The sequence below is a fragment of the Bubalus kerabau genome, chromosome 5 (assembly GCF_029407905.1).
Source record: "Bubalus kerabau isolate K-KA32 ecotype Philippines breed swamp buffalo chromosome 5, PCC_UOA_SB_1v2, whole genome shotgun sequence".
Taxonomy (NCBI): Eukaryota; Metazoa; Chordata; class Mammalia; order Artiodactyla; family Bovidae; genus Bubalus; species Bubalus kerabau.
This window is the reverse complement of record NC_073628.1, coordinates 97,724,246-97,748,116: the sequence shown is the minus strand read 5'-3', so window position 1 is coordinate 97,748,116 and position 23,871 is coordinate 97,724,246. Positions and strand designations below refer to the sequence as shown.

At 43.8% G+C, this 23,871-nt stretch overlaps 1 protein-coding gene across 6 annotated transcripts in view; it reads left to right on the top strand.

The window, feature by feature from the left end:
• Positions 1-23,871, top strand: part of PEX14 (peroxisomal biogenesis factor 14) — a 147,840-nt gene that overhangs the window by 96,033 nt on the left and 27,936 nt on the right. For all 6 annotated transcript variants that reach the window (XR_008714948.1, XM_055582348.1, XM_055582346.1 and 3 more), the window contains one exon: positions 16,864-16,992. Coding sequence is in view for 5 of the 6 variants with exons in the window: in XM_055582348.1 (XP_055438323.1) it covers positions 16,864-16,992 (129 nt within the window). In the remaining variant the exon portion in view is untranslated. The remainder of the gene's footprint in view (positions 1-16,863; positions 16,993-23,871) is intronic.

Genomic DNA, 23,871 nt, shown 5'->3' with positions numbered 1-23,871 from the left:
ACCATTAACTGGGAATGGAACAGTTTGGTGAAGCAAGATTTGGAGCTCAGGGTTAGACATCCGTACCTTGAGATTGCTCTTAGACATTCATGTGGACACATGGATTAGTATGAGGAGAGGTCTGAGCTACAGGTATAAATTTGACAGTGCTAACTTCTTGATTTTGATAGTTATACTACAATTATGTACGAGCATGAGTTTGTCCCTACCCAAACCAGGAAATGAATACTGAAATATTTAGGGGAAAGAGGGTATCGTGTGTAATTTAGTCTCCCAAACAGTTCAGGGAAAATAATTATATAGACAAGTTGATAGATAGAGAATAAGAGCACAGAGTTATAAATTTAACATTTGGAGAATCTGGGTGAAAGATATGAGGGTTCTTTCTACTACTATTCTTGTACCTTTTCTCTAAGTCTGAAATTATTTCACAATAGAACACTTTTTAAAAGCAAAGGATACATTTCTAGATAAACAAAACTGAGAGAATTCATTGCCAGCACACCTGCACTGAAAGACACTCCTGGAGTTTTCAGGCAGAAAGAAAATGATTCTGCACGAAGACACAGACATAGGAAGAAAGGCAGAGCAAAGAAAAGGGCAAACAGAGATCAGTATTGGCTGTGTGAAATAATGTTTAAAATACATGTATAGGGACTTCCCTGGTGGAGCAGTGGCTAAGACTCTGCACTCCCAATGCAGGGGGCCTGGGATCTATCCCCCAGTCGGGGAACTAGATCCCACATGCTGCAACTATAGATCCTGCATGCCACTTTTGCTCTGGAGCAGCCAAATAAATAAAATAAATAGTTAAAAATAAAAAATAAAATACATGTATAATTGAAGTGTATGGCAGTAACACAAAAAGTTAAAGGGTGGAGTAAAAATGTTCTGAGTGTTAGGATTGTTGGTGAAGTGGTAATTTCTCATTTACATGAAATTTTAGCAAGTCAAGGTTGTATCATGATATCTAGGGCACTAGTTCTCAAACATCTTAAAAACTGAGGGTCCTCCACCAAACACCACAGTAATTATCACTGTAGACAACATCATCCACCGATATGTGCTAAAATTAGAGAGTGAATGTTTGAAGCAAAATAGCCGAGTATCTCCTGCCCCCCACCCCCCCACTTCCAAGCTACTTAATAACTACAAAAGGAAGAGCGTAACTTTAGAGAAATCCATCAAAACCCACTTCAACTAAAGTTAATAGAGGGAAAAACAAAATTTTTAAAAGTTGGCTTGAAGAGAGAAAAGAGGTTGTTAAATGGGTCAAAAGGGAAGTAAATTGTAAGATGAAAGATATAAACCGTAAAATTTCAGTACTTACATTAAATGTAATTAGACTAATACTGCCTTAAAAGCAAAGTTGATCAAGATTGAATTTTAAAAAAGCTAAGCCCCCTTTGGTGCTACTTCCAACAAACACCCCTTTAATGAAAAGAAAGAATTAAAAATAAAATGATGGAGAAAGATACCATTCAAATGTTAGCCACAGGAAACTTGATATTAAAATATCAGACAGTTCAGTTCAGTTCAGGCGCTCAGTCGTGTCCAACTCTTTGCGACCCCATGAACCACAGCACACCAGGCCTCCCTGTCTATCACCAACTGCTGGAGTCTACCCAAACCCATGTCCATCCAACCATCTCATCCTCTGTCATTCCCTTCTCCTGCTCTCACTCTTTCCCAACATCAGGGTCTTTTCAAATGAGTCAGCTCTTCGCATCAGGTGGCCAAAATACTGGAGTTTCAGCTTCAACATCAGTCCTTCCACTGAACACCCAGGACTGATCTCCTTTAGGATGGACTGGTTGGATCTCCTTGCAGTCCAAAGGACTCTCAAGAGTCTTCTCCAACACCACAGTTCAAAAGCATCAATTCTTCGGCACTCTCACATCCATACATGACCATTGGAAAAACCATAGCCTTGACTAGACAGACCTTTGTGGACAAAGTAATGTCTCTGCTTTTGAATATGCCATCTAGGTTGGTCATAACTTTCCTTCCAAGGAGTAAGCGTCTTTTAATTTCATGGCTGCAATCACCATCTGCAGTGATTTTGGAACCCAAGAAAATAAAGTCAGCCACTGTTTCTGCCATCTATGGGGTCGCACAGAGTTGGACACGACTGAAGCGACTTAGCAACTGTTTCTCCATCTATTTGCCATGAGGTGATGGGACCGGATGCCATTATCTTAGTTTTCTGAATGTTGAACCTGGAATGCAAAAGTAGGAAGTTAAGAAACACCTGGTGTAATAGGCAAATTTGGCCTTGGAGTACAGAATGAAGCCGGGCAAAGGCTAATAGAGTTCTGCCAAGAGAGTGCACTGGTCATAGCAAATACTCTCTTCCAACAACACAAGAGAAGACTCTACACATGGACATCACCAGATGGTCAACACTGAAATCAGATTGATTATATTCTTTGCAGTCAAAGATGGAGAAGCTCTATACAGTCAGCAAAAACAAGACCGGGAGCTGACAGTGGCTGAACTCCTTATTGCCAAATTCAGACTAAAATTAAAGAAAGTGGGGAAAACCACTAGACCATTCAGGTATGACCTAAATCAAATCCCTTCTGACTGTACAGTGGAAGTGAAAAATAGATTTAAGGTACTAGATCTGATAGAGTGCTTGATGAACTATGGACAGAGGTTTGTGACATTGTACAGGAGACAGGAATGAAGACCATCCCCAAGAAAAAGAAATGCAAAAAAGTAAAATGTCTGTCTGAGGAGGCCTTACAAATAGCTGTGAAAAGAAGAGAAGTGAAAAGCAAAGGAGAAAAGGAAAGATATACCCCTTTGAATACAGAGCTCCAAAAAATAGCAAGGAAAGATAAGAAAGCCTTCCTCAGCGATCAATGCAAAGAAATAGAGGAAAACAATAGAATGGGAAAGATTAGAGATCTCTTGAAGAAAATTAGAGATACCAAGGGAACATTTCATGCAAAGATGGGCTCAATAAAGGACAGAAATGGTATGGACTTAACAGAAGCAGAAGATATTAAGAAGAGGTGGCAACAATACGCAGAAGAACTGTACAAAAAAGATCTTCACGACCCAGATAATCACGATGGTGTGATCACTCACACTTACCTAGAGCCAGACATCCTGGAATGTGAAGTGACGTGGGCCTTAGGAAGCATCACTACGAACAAAGCTAGTGGAGGTGATGAATTCCAGTTGAATATTTCAAATCCTAAAAGATGATGCTGTGAAAGCGCTGCACTCAATATGTCAGCAGATTTGGAAAACTCAGCAGTGGCCACAGGACTGGAAAAGGTCAGTTTTCATTCCAATCCCAAAGAAAGGCAATGCCAAAGAATGCTTAAACTACCGCACAGTTGTACTCATCTCATACTCTGGTAAAGTAATGCTCAAAATTCTCCAAGCCAGGCTTCAGCAATACATGAACCATGAACTTCCAGATGTTCAAGCTGGTTTTAGAAAAGGCAGAGGAACCAGAGATCACATTGCCAACATCCGCTGGATCATCAAAAAAGCAAGAGCGTTTCAGGATAACATCTATTTCTGCTTTATTGAATATGCCAAAACCTTTGTGTGGATCACAATAAACTGTGGAAAATTCTGAAGGAGATGGGAATACCAGACCACCTGACCTGCCCCTTGAGAAACCTGTATGCGGGTCAGGAAGCAATAGTTAGAACTGGACATGGAACAACAGACTGGTTCTGAATTGGGAAAGGAGTACGTCAAGGCTGTATATTGTCGCCCTGCTTATATAACTTATGTACAGAGTACATCATGAGAAACGCTGGGCTGGAAGAAGCACAAGCTGGAATCAAGATTGCTGTGAGAAATATCAATAACCTCAGATATGCAGATGACACCACCCTCATGGCAGAAAATGAAGAAGAACTAAAGAGCCTCCTGATGAAAGTGAAAGAGGAGAGTGAAAAAGTTGGCTTAAGGCTTAACATTCAGAAAATATCAGACACGATAGACTTAAAAGTCACGTGAGAAAGAAATTTCAGAATGGTCCACCACCAGGAAGATTTAATAATTCTAAGTATATCTGTCCCTGATAACATAGTCTCAATATGCACAAAGCAAAAACGGACAGATTAAAAGGAGAACTAGACAAATCTTATCATAATGGAAAGTTTTAAAAGATTACCCTCAATACTTGATGGTACAAACAGACAAAACAGTCAGGATTGTAGCAACACAGTGAACAGAATTTTCATATTGCATATATGTAAATATACCATATTTATAGCCTTCCCTGTAGTACAGTGGATAGGAATCTGCCTGCCAGTACAGGGGACTCAGGTCCAATCTCCGGTCCAGGAAGATCCCACATGCTGCGGAACAGCTAAACCCGTGTACCATAACTAAATGGTTCTGTGCTCTAGAGCCACTGCTCCACAAGAGAAGCCACTACAATGAGATGCCCACACACCACAACGAATGGTAGCAGCTAGAGAAAGCCCATGCATAGCAATGAAGACCCAGCACAGCCAAAACTAATTAATAAATAAAAAAATAAATATACCATATTTATATAGTTTTATATAAATAGTATACATACATAGATATAAAGACTGTTCCCAATAAAGACAGTAAATATACAGAAAGATGTTCAACCTCATTGAGGTTGTCAATAGAGAAATGGAAATTAAAATCAGAATGAGATAAAAACTAAGAACTTCGGTGTGGGATGTACTTTTGGCCTAAGTATCAGTTGCAAGTCACTTAGGAAACTGTTGGCAGCATCTGTTAAAGCTGATAATACACATACCCCATATGGTCCAGCCGTTCCCCTCTGAAATATATGCATAAGGATTTTAATAGCAGTACTAATTAGATTGTTTGTTGTTCAAAACTGGAAACAGATAAATTGTGGTTCATTCTTACCCTATATAAGAATAGTACATAGCAGTTAGAATGAACCAGGGCTGAGGGCAATGGCGAGGATGAATCTCTCAAGCATAATATTGAGTGGAAGAAATCCTTTGTAAAAGGATGCTTTCTGTGTTATTCCATTTATATAAAGTTCAAAACTAAGTGATCTTGACCAGTGGTATTAGAAGTTAAGCGGCAGCTGTGGGGGGAGCAGGGGGGACACCCCTGAAGCTGTTCTGGCTCTGATCTGAGTGGTAGTTACCTGGACGTCTCACTGGGTGAAAATTCATTAAGCTGTACGCTTAACATTTGCATGCTTTTCTGTATGTTTATAGAACCCAAAGAAATGTTTACTTAAAGCTACAGTGAGACCATCTTTTTTCCTTTCAGAATGACAAAGATAAAAGGCCTTGGTAAGATCATATAGGCAAAGTTGTGGGAAACAGACACGTGCACACTGCTGGGAATGTAAGTGGAAATAACCTCTGCTAAGGGCAGTTTGTCAGTGTTTATCAAAATTAAAACTTCGCGTATCTGAAGATCCCCTGGAGAATGGAATGGCTACTTCCAGGGACATACTTGCAAATGTACAAGGCCTTATATTGGGACTTCATAACAGTAAAAGTTCACTAAGGGCCAAGTTAAGTTATGGTACATCTGTGTGACAGAATACCTCATAGTCGTTAAAATAGAGTGGGAGGGCTCTACAAATACTGACAGTATGGAATGTGCTCTGAAATATAGCAAGGTATAAAGCAGTATTTGTAACATTCTATTATTTGTATTAGAAATAATTATGTGTGAATATAAATATTAGTATATACATACGCATGCAGTCATGTATGGATGTGAGAGTTGGACCATAAAGAAGGCTGAGCCCTTTAGATTGATGCTTTTGAACTGTGGTGTTGGAGAAGGCTCTTGAGAGTCCCTTGGACTACAAGGAGATCAAACCTGTCAATCCTAAAGGAAATCAGTCTTGAATATTCATTGGAAGGACTGATGCTGAAGCTGAAATTCCAATACTTTGGCCACCTGATTTGAAAAACTGGCTCATTAGAAAAGACCCTGATGCTGGGAAAGATTGAGGGCAGAAGGAGAAGGGGACAACAGAGGAAGAGATGGTTGGATGGCATCACTGACTCAATGGACACGAGTTTGAGCAAGCTCCAGGAGATGGTGAGGGACAGGGAAGTCTGATGTGCTGTAGTCCATGGGGTTGCAAAGAGTTGGACACAACTGAGCGACTGAACAACAAGAACATATACACGTGTAACATACGAAATATAAGAAAAAGTGAAAGTGATAGTCGCTCAGTCACGTCCACAACTCTTTGCAGCCCCATGGACTGCAGCCTGCAAGGCTCCTCTGTTCATGAAATTCTCTAGGCGAGAATACTAGAGTGGGTTGCTATTCCCTTCTCCAGGGGATCTTCCCGATTCAGGGATTGAACCCACGTCTCCTGCATTGGATTCTTTACCATCTGAGCCACCAGGGAATTTCCCTATATATAAAATATATGAATATATGAAAGCAATTTCATACTCATGGACTACCTATAAAAGGTGTATAAGAAGCTAGGAGTAGTGGTGGCCTCTGGAAGAGATAACTAGTTGGCCTGGTGGCAGGAGTCGGAAGGAGACTTAACTTCTCATATAGCCTTTTGCATCTTTAGAATACAGAATTGGACTATGGGGATATAACTGGGGCTTCCCAGGTGGTGCAGTGGTAAAGAATCCGCCTGCCGGTGTCAGGAGACACAGGGGACATGGGTTTGATCCCTGGATCAGGATGATGCCCTGGAGAAGGAAATAGCAACCCATTCCAGTATTTTTGGCCTGGGAAATCTCATGGACAGAGGAGCCTGGTAGGCTACAGGGCATAGGGTTGCAGAGTCGGATAGGACTGAGCAACTGAACACACACATACAGACACATGAGAATATATCTATTAAATATTAATTTTCGAAATAATTGTTCAAAATCCCCTTAGAAAGATGTGATGCAGGAGACCGGTGTCTTACCTTTCAGTAGGTCCAATACAGCCTCATTTTTCTTCACAGTGAAACAGATCTTCGGTTTAACGGCAGATGATATGATTGGCTTCGCATAGGAGTCCCCAGTTTTATGGGGAGAACACTTTGCAGCACGGTGCTCAGGCCGCCCGGGTGTGGGAATGAACTGATGAATGGATAGTAAATTCAGACCTCCTGTCTCGTGTTCACTTGAAGACTCAACACTCGTTGAATGAAAGGGTGGGCCTCTCTATACTATTGATAATGTAATTTTTCCTTCCCTCCTTCCTTCAGAACAAGGATAAGTCGAATTCAGATTAAGTTAAAAGTGATGCAACACTGCTTCCTTTCGTACTTTTAAAAAATGTACTCGTCTGATGCTATGAATATAACATCTGCTTTTTTATGTCTTAATGTATTGAAAGCATTTTCTCATGCCATCACAAATTGTTCATATGACTGTGAACGTTTGAATAGTATTACATTACTCAAATGTGTGATAATTTGCCTAATCATTCCTCTTTGGGCATTTATGTTGTTTAAATTTTTGGTTATTATTCAAAAATGGCAACAAGCCACCTTTGTATATTAGTCTAATACTACATTATTTTATTATTTCTTAGGAGTAAAATAGTTGTCAAAGGTTGTGAATATTTTTAAATACTCTTGAGATAGAGTGCTGAGTCGTCTTCCAAGAACTGCTGGGTTTGCTCTTCCATAGCACCCTTGCCAGCTTTGGGAATTCTCATGCAAAAAGGTCATTTTTAATTTGAAAAAACTCAGTCTTAATCATTTTAGCAGTACATTGACTGATACGCTTTTCTTTATTTTCCATGTTTTCTGTAGTTGAAGTGTTATCTTTATCAATAGGTAGATGTAACTGTATATTAAATGTCATCTGTCTATATATTATAATATTACAGATAGTATATTATAGATAGGAGACAGCCAAAATACTCATCCAATATAAGAAATTGGGGGGAAGAGGAAAGCTGCCATTTCACAGGTAGGAAAGGTGAGGTCACCACTCTCACACATTGCCTAGCAAAGTAAGCACTCAAATATTTATGGATATGGTTGAGTGTGTGTGTGTGCTAAGTCGCTTATGGTTGAGTACTTAATATTTTTCACTAATAATGAACTACACTAATAATGTAGTGTAGAACTACACTAATAACATTAACAGTAGTAACCAATACCAGATTCATTTGAGCTACACATAGGTGGTGACAAAGTAATGTATTGACCCATTAGAACATAACATGTTTTAATGTGTTCATATCAGATTAATATGAGGACTTAAAAAAATCTGATAGCTGCATGGTAATTTAAAACTCTAGGAAACAACTTGAATGGCAAATAATAAACCTTTCTGATCATATGTTTATGATTCAAGATGTAAAAGAAAACCCCAGGTGAACATTGAACTTTTGTAGCATTCAGCTGAGTGACAGAGTGTACCCTCAGTGCATGAAACTCTTGTGACAGGGTTTTCTTTAAGGAACTCCTTAAAGTCTCCACCTTGGTTTGCGTCCCACAGTACAATTGTTTCCCAAATCAGGCTGTTTCGAGTAACATATGAAACAGCGTATGGCTATCCCTCCCATCCCAAAGCAAATGTTTGTTTTGTTGCAGCGATGGAAACATTTCCATTGGTGAAGCAAATATTTAGAGCTGAAAGAAACATTTGGGCAGCCAGGATGTGTCAAAATAGAACAGATGCCTGCCTTTCAAAAAATACAATTAAAAAAAAAAAGAAAGCCACCTTGTACTTGACTGCTGGCGTTACAGCCACAGTGGGTTATGCAAGAAATTAGATGCTGTAAATGTCATTCTAATCTGATCTTCTCGGCACATCTCTGCACCTTCTTCTTCCTTGGCTTTTCTCTTCCAGAAAATGGGGATAATCATTCCAAGTGATTTTGTTCACAATTAAGTTTCCTTTTTCCCTCCAAATATTTTCTTTGTTCTTAAAAATTAATTTATTCTTTTGAGTCAGAAATATATTCACATGGAACAACGATACACAGTGAAAAGGCTGCCTTCAGTCTATGTCCCCAGCTAGTCTCCTCTCCACCTGGGACCAGCGTTACCTGTTTCTCATCTATCTTTATTTTATGCTTATACACATGACTAAACAGATGTGTTTGTGTGTGTGCATACTTCTATTCTTTTTTTAAAAAAACATAGAGGTTCCATTCACCCTTCATCTAGTTTTCCCCATGTTCCATTTATCCTTTGAGACGGTTGGTTCTAAGAGTTTGCTTGTTTAAAATGCACTGTGTCAGGTAGCAGAGTGGGGAGCAGGCAGGTCAGGCTGCACTTGCTCCATCCCTCCAGGGCGGTAAGAAGAGCTCTGTGTTGGGCATCTGGTTCTGCCCTGGGTCTCACCATCACTGGCAGTCAGTGCCCCCTCTCCCTGCTCTATTCTCTCCACCTGTAAAACAGAAGGAAAGGAAAAGAAAAAGAACAGGTTAGATGAACTTCAACTTTTCTTCCAGATCTAAATTACTTTGGTCATCAAAGGTGAAGTTTTCTTTTTCTTTTAAACAAACTTCACTTCCTCTTTTAAAAGGAGTGGAAGAGTCAAGGATGGTTAAAGGTGTTTATTAACTTGGCCTTCCTATCTATGCACAAACATACATCTGGCCTCCTTGGCCTTCGGTGTTCAAGTAACAGTGATCCCTGATATTCCTGCTCCTCAGTCCTTAAGACGTACTTCCTCCCCGGGACTTGTTCACTGCACAGTGGGAAGGGCTGGCTTCCCAGCCTGTTGCCAGGAACCTGCAGGGTTAGCTGCTGCTGTCCAGCACAGCCAGCAGCAATGTTTGTCGGGCTTTGGAATTGATGATCATATATGAGAAGCAACCCCTGTTTTTGTTTTTAATTTAGCAGAGAGGGATTAAGAGGGAAAAAAGGCAAAGCCTTTAGAGGCTGGATCTAAAAATAGACATCATAGATGCTGATTGGAAACCCTCCCAGTCTTTCATACGAGAGATCTCAATTTGTGTTACACAGAGGGGCAGCTCACGTCTGTCTTGTTCACCAGTTATACTGCTCCCCAGAGAAGCTCAATAAATTTTACAGGGAAGTTTCCTCCTTATGCGGAAGGAGCTTAAGCTCAGCGACTGGTGTGGCTGAAATAATTTAGGGGTCCAAGGGAATCCGTCCACCTTGTAGAGTAATGTAACAAAAGTAAATGTGCAGAAACTTTTGATCTTGGTTGATTTGGCCATGTCATCAGTGGTGCTGGGCTCTGGCTCCTATGACCCCAACCTGTCTGATCTGGAATAAAACTGCTCCCCAGAACTTGCATTTAGTTCTGCTGCTAAAATGACCCTCTGCCTGATTCACTGGCAGTGGTTGTGGAGCTTGCCTTCTGGGGTTCTGCCGTTTCCACCACTAGTCCTTTGAAACCTCTGAACTTGGCTGAGTTTTTATGTTTCCCTTTTGCCTCTCTGAGCGGCACAAAGAGCCTCTCTCAGGGACATTAAGAAAGCAGAGCTGCCGTCTCTGCTTAGACTGATGGTGGACCAAGCCTGGCGGGCTCCTCAGTCTCTGATCTAGCGGCGCAGTAGCTTTTTGCACTGGCTTTTTACTCAGTGATTTATACTTGGAGACGTGGCTGGGTGATAGCCAGTGTCCTTTTGTCTTTGTGTTTACTTTTCTTGCACATTTAATGTATTTAAAGGATATATTGTCTTTATGGTTCACTGGGATAAAGGAGGGGATTGGTGCAAGTTTTAATGAGAGGTCCCTGGCTCTCTGTGTTGAGATGAGAATTATATTCTTGGTTAGATATCTTTCTTTCCATAGGTGGCAGGAGGCACTGTTTTGCTGCTTTTGGAAATAGCATTTCTGCCTAACGATTTTTAGAAGGATACTGAGGACATTCAATTTCAAGGCATCCTCAGCAACTTTTCCTCCTGTTGTTTAAACTTTGCTTATTTAAGGAGAGGTGACACTATTGTGTCTTGTTCTTGAATTTACATATCAATACGAAAAGAGTGCAGACTGGCCCCACCATCAGATCAATTTTTATAAAAACTCTTTCCATTCAGAGTAATGCTGTTTGAAACTAGTTTTCTTAAAAACTGTTTTTTTGCTGCTTGGGAAGAGTTAATCAGCGGAGGAGAAAGCATTTGGCTTATTTGCTTAATATTTTAACCAAGTGAATTAGACAGGTTGGGGGGCTGGGGGGAGGGAATAAGAAAGTGGGGGGGAGGCCCCATAAACAAGGTGATATATAATATTTTTTTTGTTCTCCTTTTAAATAAATACCGATCAGCTTTATGTTCAGAGACAATAGGAGCCGTTGGCTTAAATTTGCAGTTTACTGTATTTATGGCTGTAATATCAAGGTGCTGCCGTCGTAATTTCATGCCCCAATGAGAAGAGCAAGGTCGAAGCAAATGCTTCCATCGGCATCTGCTAACACACTAACTCATAAACAAGGCCCGGCTGGATCAGGTGGCACGGAATAATACAGGCTAATGAAATACAGCACAGCTTTCCATTACTGTTAGTTTTTACAGTGTCGTCATTACGTGTAATTTATGTTTAAAAAATTCAATTTTATACAAGGCACTGGGAAATAGGGGTCTACAGGTCATCCAACGACTTTTAGAGGCTCTGAGAGTCCTTATTGTACTCCACCATTCCAACAAAATGTTAATAAAATTTAAAAAAAAAAAAAATGCTTTTCCCCCCTGTCTCCTCCCCTAACCTTTTCTGAGAGAGTTGATTTTTCTTTTAATTTGGGGAGTATTTTTAGCCAGCTGTCTTCTCTGCCTCATCTCCTCCCAGAGTGTGCCTGGGTAGATAACTAGTTGTGTTCTGAGAGAGGTGACCCTGTTCAGTTTCCCCGCATCCCAGATGAATCTCCCAAGTCCTGTAAATAGACTGAGATGAGGGAGGAAGACAGCCGAGTGGCCAGCCCATAACTGCTGCCCGTGGCCATTGGACCCCTGGCCCTGTTCCCTGATCCCTGTCAGACTCCACATTTTTATTATAAAACTCGAGCTGGGCCGAATGGTGCTGTCCGGCATTCATCACCTTGCTTATTTCCCAGCTATTCCCTACCCCTGCTGTCCCGGTGGTTGTTTGACCTGAGGATACAGAGAACAGTGCTGTCTGCTGTCCTCTTGTCTCTCTGCTTCCCCTGCATGGAGCCAGGCAGTGCCCAGCAGATCCTTATTCCGACAAAGTCTGGTTTTGTTTTGTTTGCATTTTAATAGAAACCTTTAAACAATTTTGTTTATCTTCTAAGGGATAAAAATAAGCAGGTGTGGCAGCCCTGAGGCCATTGACTTCAGTTGCTGCAGCTTTATTAATCAGCAGAATGTAGCTTGCTTGTTCTGTCCTTTTAAAAGAATCCCACCCTGCAGAAAGTGTTGGAAGAGAAGTCCCTGCGCAGTGTCTACATGGGGCTTCTCCAGGGAAAGGAAACCGTTCGGGGAGGTAGATTCCAGAGAACCGAACCCGAGAGGACTAGAAGTCCTCCTCACTCCTCCTCTACATCTGAGAGAGGCTCCCTCTGAATTCAGTGCAGTTTTGCAGATCAGACAGCTGGGGTCTTAAAGGTGAAATAACAAGAGGCGGGCATCCCGCTCTGCCTGCTCACCTTGGACAAGTCCCCTCATGTTCCTTTCTCCTCCTCTTAAGTAAAGCTAGCGAGGGGATGGGATAACTGAGCAGGACTTGCTTAGTTTTGCTCTCCGTCAATAACGGAGCTTAATTGTCATGTCACAGACTGGGGGAGGAGCTGGTAGCTCCTCAAATCGCTAGGTAGCAGAGGTGAAGACCCTGAGAGAGCATCAAAATGCAAAGTGCTAACGATATTAGGTCATGTCATTGACACCCCAGCTGAAAGGAAATGTTAGGCTTTCCTAAAATTGGTGAATTCTTCCAAAGGCAGCAGCTAAAGGATGACTTGAGGTGGGGTGGTGGGGGAGGAGGTCTGCCTGCCACAGGACGATGACACCCTTTTCTCCTGTCTGCTCTGCTCAGCCCTTGCTCAGTCCCTCTGCAGTTAGATTACTCCTTGCAGATAGCAATCAACTGGAAGGAAGTGTGTGTGTCTAATTTGCATGAGATTATTTAAAACAAAAAAAAAAAAGGTCTGCATTAGTCAGGGTGATGGTAAACAACGCAAAGAGATGCCTTTTATAATATAGCCTGTGTCTCAGCTTTCAGAGCCAAATATAATTCATTTACAATTGGCAGTTTCCTTTATTATTCCTTTTAACCTTTTGGATTCTGCAAGGTCTCTATCGAATCTCTCCACTGTTTGTCTCAGTGAGGGTGGGTGGAAACCCGGATGTCTTCTGTGTGGCCCCTGGGCAATGCCCCATCCATCCCTAAGGGCAGGGTCCTTTCAGCACCAGGAGCTGGTGACAGGGTAGGTAAGTGCTGTGTTCGGAGAGGAGTAACACTCCACCTCACCTCCAGCTCTGTGAGTCCCTGATGAATCACTTGAGTTCTGTAGAGTCAGTCTTCCCTAAGCTGGGAAACACTCCAGAGGAAAGGCACTAAGGGAAGCGTAGGCACCAGCCTGTGAGAGACCTTGGATTTATTTGATTAGAATATGAGGAGATGAGGTCGCTCTACCCTTGTCACTTGGTGGTGTTCAAAAAATTGTCCAGGTGACATTTGAAAGTAAGATCCAGGCGTTAAGTTCCCGTGTCATTTTGGTATAGCCGCATTCATTGGCTATTACCTGACCCTGATGCTGGGAAAGATTGAGAATAGGAGGAGAAGCAGGCGGCAGAGGATGAGATGGTTGAATGGCATGACCGACTCAACGGACATGAATTTGAGCGAACTCTGGGAGATAGTGGAGGACAGAGGAACCTGGTGTGCTGCAGTCCTGGGGTCTCAAAGAGTTGGGCACAACTTAGTGACTGAACAGCATAGACGGGGTGCTGGTGAGGGGAGTGGGGGAAGATAGATCAGTCCTCATATTTTAACAAAACTGAAGGCTTCAGGCATCATTTTGAAGTCTGCCTTTTGATGTGCTTTAACTCTGTGCCGTCATGGGAAGTCACCAGGCTGGAGACGGAGAGCCTGGGGTTTCATCTGCCATCACCAGGCTTTTACTACTAGGATTTGAGGCATAGTTTTCACCCTTCTTCAGCCTCAGTGCTTTTGTTTTTGTTTTTTGAGTCTGTCAAATAAGGTCGATGGTTCGGCTGATGGCCCAGCTCTGAAATTATATTGTTCATTGAGATTGTCAAAATGCTTCTCTTTTTTAAAAAAAAAAAAGAAAAATAATTCATTTTCTGTAACTAAATCAAAATCCTGCTTCTCCAGAGAACTGGGGATATCAGAACTCCAGCCAATGTAAATGTGACGCATCACATGATAAGGTCTCTGTGAAACTAGAGCTTGGAAGGAAGTGCTGATGCCCTTTAAGCCGTGGCTGCTCTTGTGGGCTTGGCTGCAATAATGCAGGGAACACGTTTTATTAGGAAAATAGGCTTCGTCAGAGCTCCAGGCCTGAGGGCAGGACCACGGGCAGGGAGTCCTGTCCCTTTAACCGGCCCCAGCTCCCAGCACCACAGCGCAGCCTGTAACTTGCCGTATATTTCCCCAGTGCTAAACATTATCGTACTTGTTTATATTTGAAAGAGCCGAAAGGGAAAATGAGAATGCAACCAAATGCTCCTTTTGGGAGAATTACCCTCATTTGCAGCCAGCGACTGACAGGACTCGCGAACCACCAGGTTTATAAAGTCCCGTCGTGAGCCAGCGACCAGCCGCTTGTGCTGATGCCGCAGGCGCCCTGTCTCTCTCGTGGCTGATAATGGGGGTGAAACCACTGATGATGGGGGTGAAACCATGTCCTTCCTACTGGAACCTGGAATGGGGCTCCCCTCCTAGCTGGAAGGACAGACGGGCAGTCAGCACCCGGGCTGGAGCCCGGGAGGCACTCGACTGGGGAAGCATGTTCTCTGTGTTTGCCCAGCTTGTCTGTCTCTCCTGCCCCTGTCCTTGGGAGGCCACTGCACAGAAAAAGACCTTTTGCAACAAGCTGGGGCCTTAGGGAGGAGGAACGTCCCCCGCCTGGCCCCACGTACTCAAATTCAACTCTTGTATTTGAGGGTGCCATGGCCTTCCCTGGTGGCTCAAACAGTAAAGAATCTGTCCTTAATGCAGGAGACCCGGGTTTGATCCCTAGGTCTGTAAGAGCCCTTGGAGAAGGTAATGGCAACCCACTCCAGCATTCTTGCCTGGAAAATTCCATGGGCAGAGGAGCCTGCGGAGCCTGGCAGGCTACATACAGTCCATGAGGTTGCAAAGAGTCAGACACAACTGAGTGACTGAACAACAATAAGCGCCAGTGAATGGTTCCTTTGCCCCCTGCCAGCCTCTCTTCTGCCCCTGACGTCAGCCTATTGAGAGGACACTGCACTTACTTGGGGGACCCAGCAGAACTGAGACGTCATGGAGGAGTGGCCTTGCCCATACTGGCTGGTGTGCTGGGGTGAAGAGGACAGGAGGCGCAGTGTTAAATGGGGAGGAACCTCAAGTGCTCAGTGCAGAGAGGAGAGATAGCCCAGGGCCATTTAGAGTCGTCCAGGTATTCTCCTTTGACCACTTGTGGTGGGGTGTGAGGAGTTTGAGGGGCAGCTGCAGCCAGCTCGCTTGCCAGCATGGTGCAGGGCAGCGCTGATCTTGGGCAGCGCTTGAGCATTAATATGCTCCGGCTATTAGCCCCTTGGCACAGAGTGCGGGGCCTCACACTTTGGAAGATGCTGATCCTTAGAACCTCCTTGTACTTCATCTACCCCCAGGGGCAGATAGACCATGCTGAGGGCCTCTAATGGGGAGCTGCTGAGCAGATGTGGCCACACTCTCAGCTCGAGTTTAAAAGCTCTGTGTGGCGGCTGGGCTGGATGCCGGCATTCCCAGAACAGCCAGAGTGCTTTGCAGACTAGCAGAGGCCTCCCACCTGTTTCTCCCACTGTTAGTGCCTGGAGTACTTCTCTGTGCAGGATCGCTTCCCCGACTGCCCTGTGGAACAATCTCACACCTATGTGCCACTCTTGACCATCTTGAAGCTCTCTATCAATTGGTTGGGGCCTTCGTCTCTTCCCTGAGAGCCAGCATCCCCCGTCTGCCTCCGACCTGTTGAAATATCCCAGCTGTGCGCCCACTGGATGGGTGGTCTTCATGGGTTTTTCAGTTGCCTTTTATTCTTCCATGGGCAAATCCTCTCCACGTGTCATAGCCACTGCAGATGGCGCCCTGCTATTTCCTCATGTCCCAAGTGCACTGTGGTTTAGAGTGTGAGAGGATTTTTTTTTTTAAGGAAAAAGAAAAACTAGCCAAAGGCAATATAGGCAGCCTGCGATAGGCTAGAGTAATAATCATCTGAAAGTTTGGGCCTGGCCTTGTTTTGATCTGTTTTCTTGTTTTATTTTCTTCTTTACATTCTATATCCCATTCATACTAATCACAGTCAGTCCTGATTTTTCTTTTTATTTCTGCATTTGTCATAAAATAAAGCAAATTATTCCCGTCTTCAGAAACGATCTAGACTAATTAGTCGTCTCACCCAATAATTAGTTTTTTGTTTCCCTGTCTGTTTTCATGCATTATTGTTAGTTTTTTCCCCTCTTTTTTTAACACCATTACAGATTAAAATGAGCCACATTTGCAGTTGATGGTATCTGTTTTCGGGGGAAGAATGGAGAATTGCAGTACAGAGCGACTTCAAAAGCAGCAATAAACTCAAGGATAAATTAAGGAAATTGAATGAGCCACATTTGGAAGCAGTGTTGAGGCTAATATTCTGTCGCTTAAGGTTAAATTGCAGCCGAGAGAGGTTCCAGAGAATCCGAAATCGGGGAAGCAACTTAACAGGATGCTAGGCGTCCTGTGACTCCAAGGTCTTTTCTCAAATGAAGATTTTGTTGCAGCCATGGACAGTGGCAAAAGGCACTCACCTGCAATTATGTCCTCTTCTCCCCCAGGGCTGACAGATGAAGAGATCGATTTGGCTTTCCAGCAGTCAGGCACGGCTGCCGATGAGCCTGTGTCCTTGGGCCCAGCCACACAGGTGGTTCCTGTCCAGCCCCCTCACCTCATTTCGCAGCCATACAGTAAGTCACCTGCTCAAGCTCCTGCTTTAACCTTGGCTGGGATTCAGGACTCTGGCCAAAGGGTAGTGCTTCACGTCTCTCAGACTCAGCAAACCAGGGGAGACTGGGCGTAGGAGATGGCTCTTGGGTTTTTCTAAAATCCTCTTCTAGACAAACTTTTAAGTGTGTGACAAAGGTTTAAGACACAAGAGACAAGAATAAATGAGTTTCTTGTTTTGTTTCACGTATTTTGGTTTTGAGCAAGAATCTGTAAAAGTATTTACTGGTTCTGTTTTCATTTTCTTATATTAGTGCATTTTGCATGTTGAAGTGTTAGTTGCTCAATAGTGTCTGACTCTTTTTTGACCCCATGGGCTGTAGCTCACCAGGCTCCTCTGTCTATGGGATTTTCCAGGCAAAAACACTGGAATTGGTTGCCATTCCCTTCTCCAGGGAGTCTTCTGGACACAGGGATCGAACCCAGGTCTGCTGCATTGCAGGCAGATTCTTTACCATCTCAGCCACTAGGGAAGCCCATGTTACTGTTTTGCTAATAAGAACATAAACATCTAATTCATGGATACATTCTTGTTTGGTCACTGAAATAATTTGTCTCCTAGTTTTATCTTTTAAAGTTAATATTAGTAGGTTTAAGCTAGCCCTCCCTACCCCACCCCTCTTCTTCCTTCCTTCCTTCCTTGTCCTGGCTATACCACATGTATTTATATAATGGCAGTCTGTGAGAGAATTTCAGATTAAATGTGAAGGTCCTTTTGAATGCAACTTTTAATTGTTACATGAGAACATGACCCATGAGAGCTTTTTGTTGTTGTTAAATGAAAAATGTTTTTAGGAATAAAGATTCTTTAAGCCAGTAATAAATGTACGCTTCCAAAATAGAGGCAGAACCCCATCTTTAAGTCACTTATGAAAAATCTAAAAAGGTTAAAATTGACTCCAAATCAATGGAAAATTGCTCAGTTTTGTGTGAAGACCTCAGCCTTGGATTTGCTGTCTTTCAAAATGCCTCTTCAATAATTGTCTATCTCAGAAGTTTTAATTTTTTCAACACATGCTTTTAAAGTGTTAGATATCCAATTTTAAAATGCACAATTTCAAATGCCAGACTCGTTTTGACCCCCACCACATGACCTGGAACCACCTTTTGGCCCCCACTTTGCCGTCTTTCCCATAGACAGGGAGGTGCAGTCATCCGTATAGACAGCACAGGGGCCAGGCAGCGGGTTAGAATCTACTTTGTGTGTTACAAGTCTCATTTAGACGTTGCCTTTCCTTTGACTCCTGGATAAGGCTGGGCAGTGAGGCCAGGTGCCAGGAACTCCAGTTGGTCTCATCCTTGGTCGCCTGGTCGCGGCCAGGCCAGAGAGCCAGTGCAGGTGCCGAGCCTCGTCCCGGGGCCTCCGAGCCAGGGGGGTGCCTTCGCCAGCCTGGGACTCCATTCTTCCTGGCTAACGTTCTTGTCGATCCATTGTTTTGCCTTGGGTCACTACACACGCTCCGTGTTTCTTTTAAATCAAAGGCTGAATCTCTGCACTTTTTCTGCAGTTGTGTCCCTGGGCCCAGGGTTTGGTGGGATTCGTTGAGGACGGGTAGTGGCAGCTGGGGTGCAGAATTCTCTAAGATGCACATCTGTTCTGTTCCAGCTGTTCCCTTCGTGACTTAATGCCGAGCCGGTCTCCTGGCTACTTGGCAACTTCTTGCTCAGAACAGATTATTCTGTGAGTCACAGCATTGGCCTAAAACATCATACATTTGCCTACGTTCAGTGGGCACAAAGGGTTAAAATGCGCGCCTCTTTGAGAGGGGCAGAAGAATGGGGGTGGGGGGGGGCATTCAGTCATTTCAATCACTCTCCTGCCCAGATCTCTCTGAGAAAAACCATTGCTCCGTTTAGGTATTTAGGTAGGAATATTTTTAAGAGTCTCCTAGCCCTAAAAATAAAATACATCTTCTTAGAGACAGACTCCTTCCTGCTTTGACACTAGTATAAAAACAATGGTAATGGTAATTTTAAATACCTGGAGTTTTTAGTTGTCAGTGTCGAGCTTCACTCTTCTTGTACCGTTACCCTGCTCCTCTCAGCTCGGGGGGTGACTCTCCCTCTCCACTTCTGTACTTTTGCCAAGAGGTGTCAAAACTACTCCAAAAAAAAAAAAAAGCTTGATTTTGATTAATATAGAGAAACAAGACTTTGCCTGACTGATAATAAAACTGATAAATGACATTTGAATTACTTGTAGCGGTAATTTATTACATAAAATATCTTTTATTTGACATGCGATTAGTTGCTGGAAGCATCACTCAATCTGACTAGTTTAAACATGCTCTAAAATGAACCCCAGTAAAAACCCGGGCTGTCTGCTGTTGGCGTTATGAAATATACTAATCCTGGAGTGAGGGAAAAAAATCTGACTTTAAATATTTAAATGATTAATTGGGTTTATATATTTTTTTTACCTTTCTAACCCCCTTAATTACAAGCAAACTCAGGGGAGTTGCTGAACTAGGTGTGCAATCTGCATGCTTATCACCAAGGCATTGTCTGAGTCCTGGGAGGGATTTATGGCCTCCATTCATGTGTGTTCCTGCCGATTTTACATTTGGAGCTTGGGCAGCCTTTCCTTCCCATTTCTTGGCTTTTTAAGGACATTCCATCTCTGAGCCCAAGCCTAGAAAATGGGATTTTTTGGGCTCAGCCCCAAAACGCTCACATCTGGGGGAGGGTGGTTTTTCCAAGACCACCCCTGGGAGCACAGTGCTCACAGATCATCACCTCTTGCCTGCCCTCCCACTTGGTGGCAGATGTCCCACTCGGTTCCTCTTTTGATATCTGTGGTTGACTTTGAGGTGTTAGCAAATGCCAGTGTCAGCAAAGAGAACATGGAGACCCACCAGATTGGGACCAGTTCAGGTCACCAGTGTTTATGAAGCACCTATGGTGAGACTCTCAAGCGTATTTAAAAGGCATTGGGAGACTATTTGAGAGGGAGGTAGTTTGAATATACAAGGAAAATGAAATAATAATATATGTTTCCTGGGAAGGTTGGAAAAGAATATGGAGTTGGTTCTGAGCACAAGTAGAAAGATTTACAGTAGATCACAGACAAGTGCTTCCCCAGTGGCTCGACGGTAAGGAATCTGCCTGCAGTGCAGAAGACACAGGTTTGATCCCAGGTGGGGAAGATCCCCTGGAGAAGGAAATGGCAATTCACTCCAGTATTCTTGCCTGGGAAATCCCATGGACAGAGGCATCTGGGGTCGCAAAGAGTCGGACATGACTGAGGGACTAAACAGCAGCAACAACTGTAAGCTCAGTACAGTGTCACGAGAGATTTAAAACATGATCTTTAAGATTCTTACAGGCTCTCTGAGAGAGATAAGATAAACTCTTAAGAAAAAGATAATAATATAAGACATTGTGATTTAATGCCAAAATTAATTATACAGACAAGAAACTCCACAGGAATGCAGAAAAGAGAAAAATTAATGTGGGCTCGAGAAGTCGGAGAAGGCTTTGTGGAAGTGGTGGGAGGTTGACACTGAGGGGAAGCTTGGTGTCACCTGGTGTGAGAATAAACCGGTGTTGTCAGGGCTTGAAAGGAAGTCGGGATGAGCTCAGAAGTCAGATCAGGATGCGAGGGGAACGCTGACATTCTCTCTTCTTGGTTTGGTTTCTTTTTGTTCAACTTCAAAGCAGGAGTCAGTGTATGTGTCTGTGCAGAGCCTAACAGAGTCCCAAAGGTTAAGTCCTGATAAATGCTTGATTGATTCATTCATTCTAAGCAGACTTTTCTTCTTTCCTCCCAAAGAGACAAGAATCAAGGTAGCTTTGAGATACAGGCACAATCAGTGTAAATTTTATACGATAATAATTTTTCTTAGGCTTAAATATCCTCCCCCCCGCCTACTGTCTTTGATAAACAGTTTAGGCTTTTTTAAAGACTGCCCTACAGCTTCAGTTGTCTCTTCTTAAAATAGGATGTAAACGTCTGAGGTTGGTGAAAGGCTTTGACATTTCATTAGGACTTCTGAGAGAGAAAGTGTGTTCTTCCTCAGGCTGTTTTCCCTCTGGCCTGTTTAGTAACAGAAACTTAGCCTTGATTGTCCTGCGTCCCTGGGCGAGCATTTACTGCCAAATGCCTGCTGTGTGCCAGGTGTTGTGTGGGACCCCAGGGATGGAACAATTGAGGCCTGGCTGGTCACTCCCTCCAGCCCTCATGTCCAGTAGGAAAGGCAGTTAGGGGAACACAGCAGTGCTGTGAGGTCAGCCCAGGTGAGGCTGGTGGGACGGACAAGGTGAAGGGCACGTCAGAGAGTGGGAGGGGCCTAACCGGACCTGGGGCTTGGATGGCTGCCCTGACTAGACAGGACGGACCTGAGCGTCCAAGCTAAAGCGAAGCCACATGGACGTGAACCCGTGTGATGGTCAGAGTGGCTGCACCATGGGATGGGAGTATCAGAAGAGACGACTTGAGAAGAAGGTGACAGCCAGGTCATCACCCTGACGGAGGACAGTCAAAATCACATGGACTTCATACTTGGAAATCCATCGTCTAATTATTCATGAGGCCATATTAACCTTTTGACCGTATAATTCTTAGACTGATATTAAAATTATTTGTGCCATCCAAGCAGGTGCTGCATGGGGAATTAGAGAAGACACCCTGGGGTTGTGCTGAATGGGGCAGGTGTAACTCCCTTTCAAATGCCTCCATCCTGACGGGGCCTGGGGTGCCCCTGGCCTCCGTCAGTCCCCGGCTTGCCACCACACGGCCCTGAAACGTTTCCTCACTGCAGATTAAGCTGTGAGTTCCTTGAATTCAGAGGGTTTTGTTTTTGTTTTCAATCTATGGCCCGAGGCTCTGATTTAGCAAGTGTTCTAGAAACACTTGTTAAATGAATAAATGGTGGTAGACATGTGCTTGAGAATTGAAAAGTGCTGGGTGATACCCTCAACTTAAAGTGGGGTGTCGGGTGTGCTGCCCAGGTAGCCAGTCATTGAGGCCTCCTGTGTCCTCTGGGCCCAACAGCTGTGGAAGTAGAGGACAGGCATTGCTAACCCATGCCATCTTGTATGGTGTGAGTGGTAAGAGCTTTTGGGATTTAAGAACAAAGGAAACCCCCAGGTGCTGGTCTCAGGTCAGGCCTTATGGAGGAGACAGGTCCTGGGTGGCACCTAGAAGTGGGGATGGGAGGCAGTGGAAGTGGATCTAGAACAGACTGTAAATGGAAGCGCTATGGACGGCCTCCCTGTTCCCACCAAGAAATAAAAGGGGAGGAATCTGTTTCTCTCTCTTCCATTTCTCTGTCAAGTTTAGCACACAGATTTCACCTTCTATACTACATAAAAGTTACTGGTTTGCTGATAGAGGAGGCATTTCTCTAATTTTGAGGAAACTGTTTTTCTTCTTTTGTCCCTGTGACTGGTTGAAAATAGCAGCTCTTCAAGGGCCAGCACCTGTCTGTTTTCTTTGCTTTGTGTTATGCTTGGTGTGGTGCCTTGTGGGTGCTGAGTAAACACCATGTGTGGTTATTGAAAACCATAAGCATTACCTTAAACTATCGAGTGGAGAAGTCCTCTCCTTAGATTTCTTAGACCACTGACAGAGTGTTTGGTGCTGGAAGTAGCTAGGATCATGGCTGTGCGAACAGTGCAGCCTGTGCTAGTTGTATAAGATTCTGCAACGAATAAGAGTGGTTTAAACAAAACTCTTTCTCTAAGTAAACATAGGCAGTCGAGGCGGCCGCACTGGCTCTGTGGTCCTCGGGGACCCCGGCAGCGCTCACGCCTGGCGGTCATGTAGCTCGTGCCCCAGTGTGACTGCTGCAGCGCCAGCTGTCCCCTCTGCTCTCCCACAAGCAAGACTGGGCAGAGGGAAGGCAAAGGCAAGTCACCTTCTAAGGACACTTCCTGGAAGTCACCCACATGCCTTCCCTCTGGTCCCCATTGGCTGCAAGTCAGCCTTGCAGCCATGCCTTTCTGCATGAAGGCTGAGCAATGCAGTCCTTGTCCTGATGGGCGTGTTCTCAGTGTTCATATCCCAGAGAAAGGTTGAGTTGGAATCAATACTAAGTTCAGGATAATGGTTACTTCTGAGTGGAGAGGAAGACGTGGCTAGTTTCCGCGGTGTTTGGAAAGTTTTAACTGGTTAAGTAGGTGGGTTTAGGATTGTTAATCTTACTATCATGTTTCATAACTTATCTAAATGTTGTATTATTCTTTTATATGTGTCAATACAGAGTACATTTAAAAAGTTGATTTAGAACTCTCACCTCTTGCTTCTTCCTTTGATGTCAGTTGCTTCACTGAGCAGAGAGAGAACTTAGAGCCCACCCTGCTGGGTATTGTTTCAGTCACTGCTGACTTCCTTTAGCTCTCTCTTTTAAAAAGCAAACACCCTCTTCCAACAGCACGAGACAACTCTACTCATGGACATCACCAGATAGTCAATATGAAATCAGGTTGATTATATTCTTTGCAGCTGAAGATGGAGAAACTGTATACAATCAGGAAAAAAGAGACCAGGAGCTGACTGTGGCTCAGATCATGAACTCCTTATTGCAAAATTCAGACTTAAATTGAAGAAAGTAGGGAAAACCATTCAGAGAAGGCAATGGCAACCCACTCCAACCCACTTTTCTTGCCTGGAAAATCCCATGGACGGAGGAGCCTGGTAGGCTGCAGTCCGTGGGGCTGCGAAGAGTCAGACACGACTAAGTGACTTCCCTTTCACTGTTCACGTTCATGCATTGGAGAAGGAAATGGCAACCCATTCCAGTGTTCTTGCCTGGAGAATCCCAGGGACAGGGGAGCCTGGTGGGCTGCCGGCTATGGGGTCGCATAGTCGGACACGACTGAAACGACTTAGCAGCAGCAGC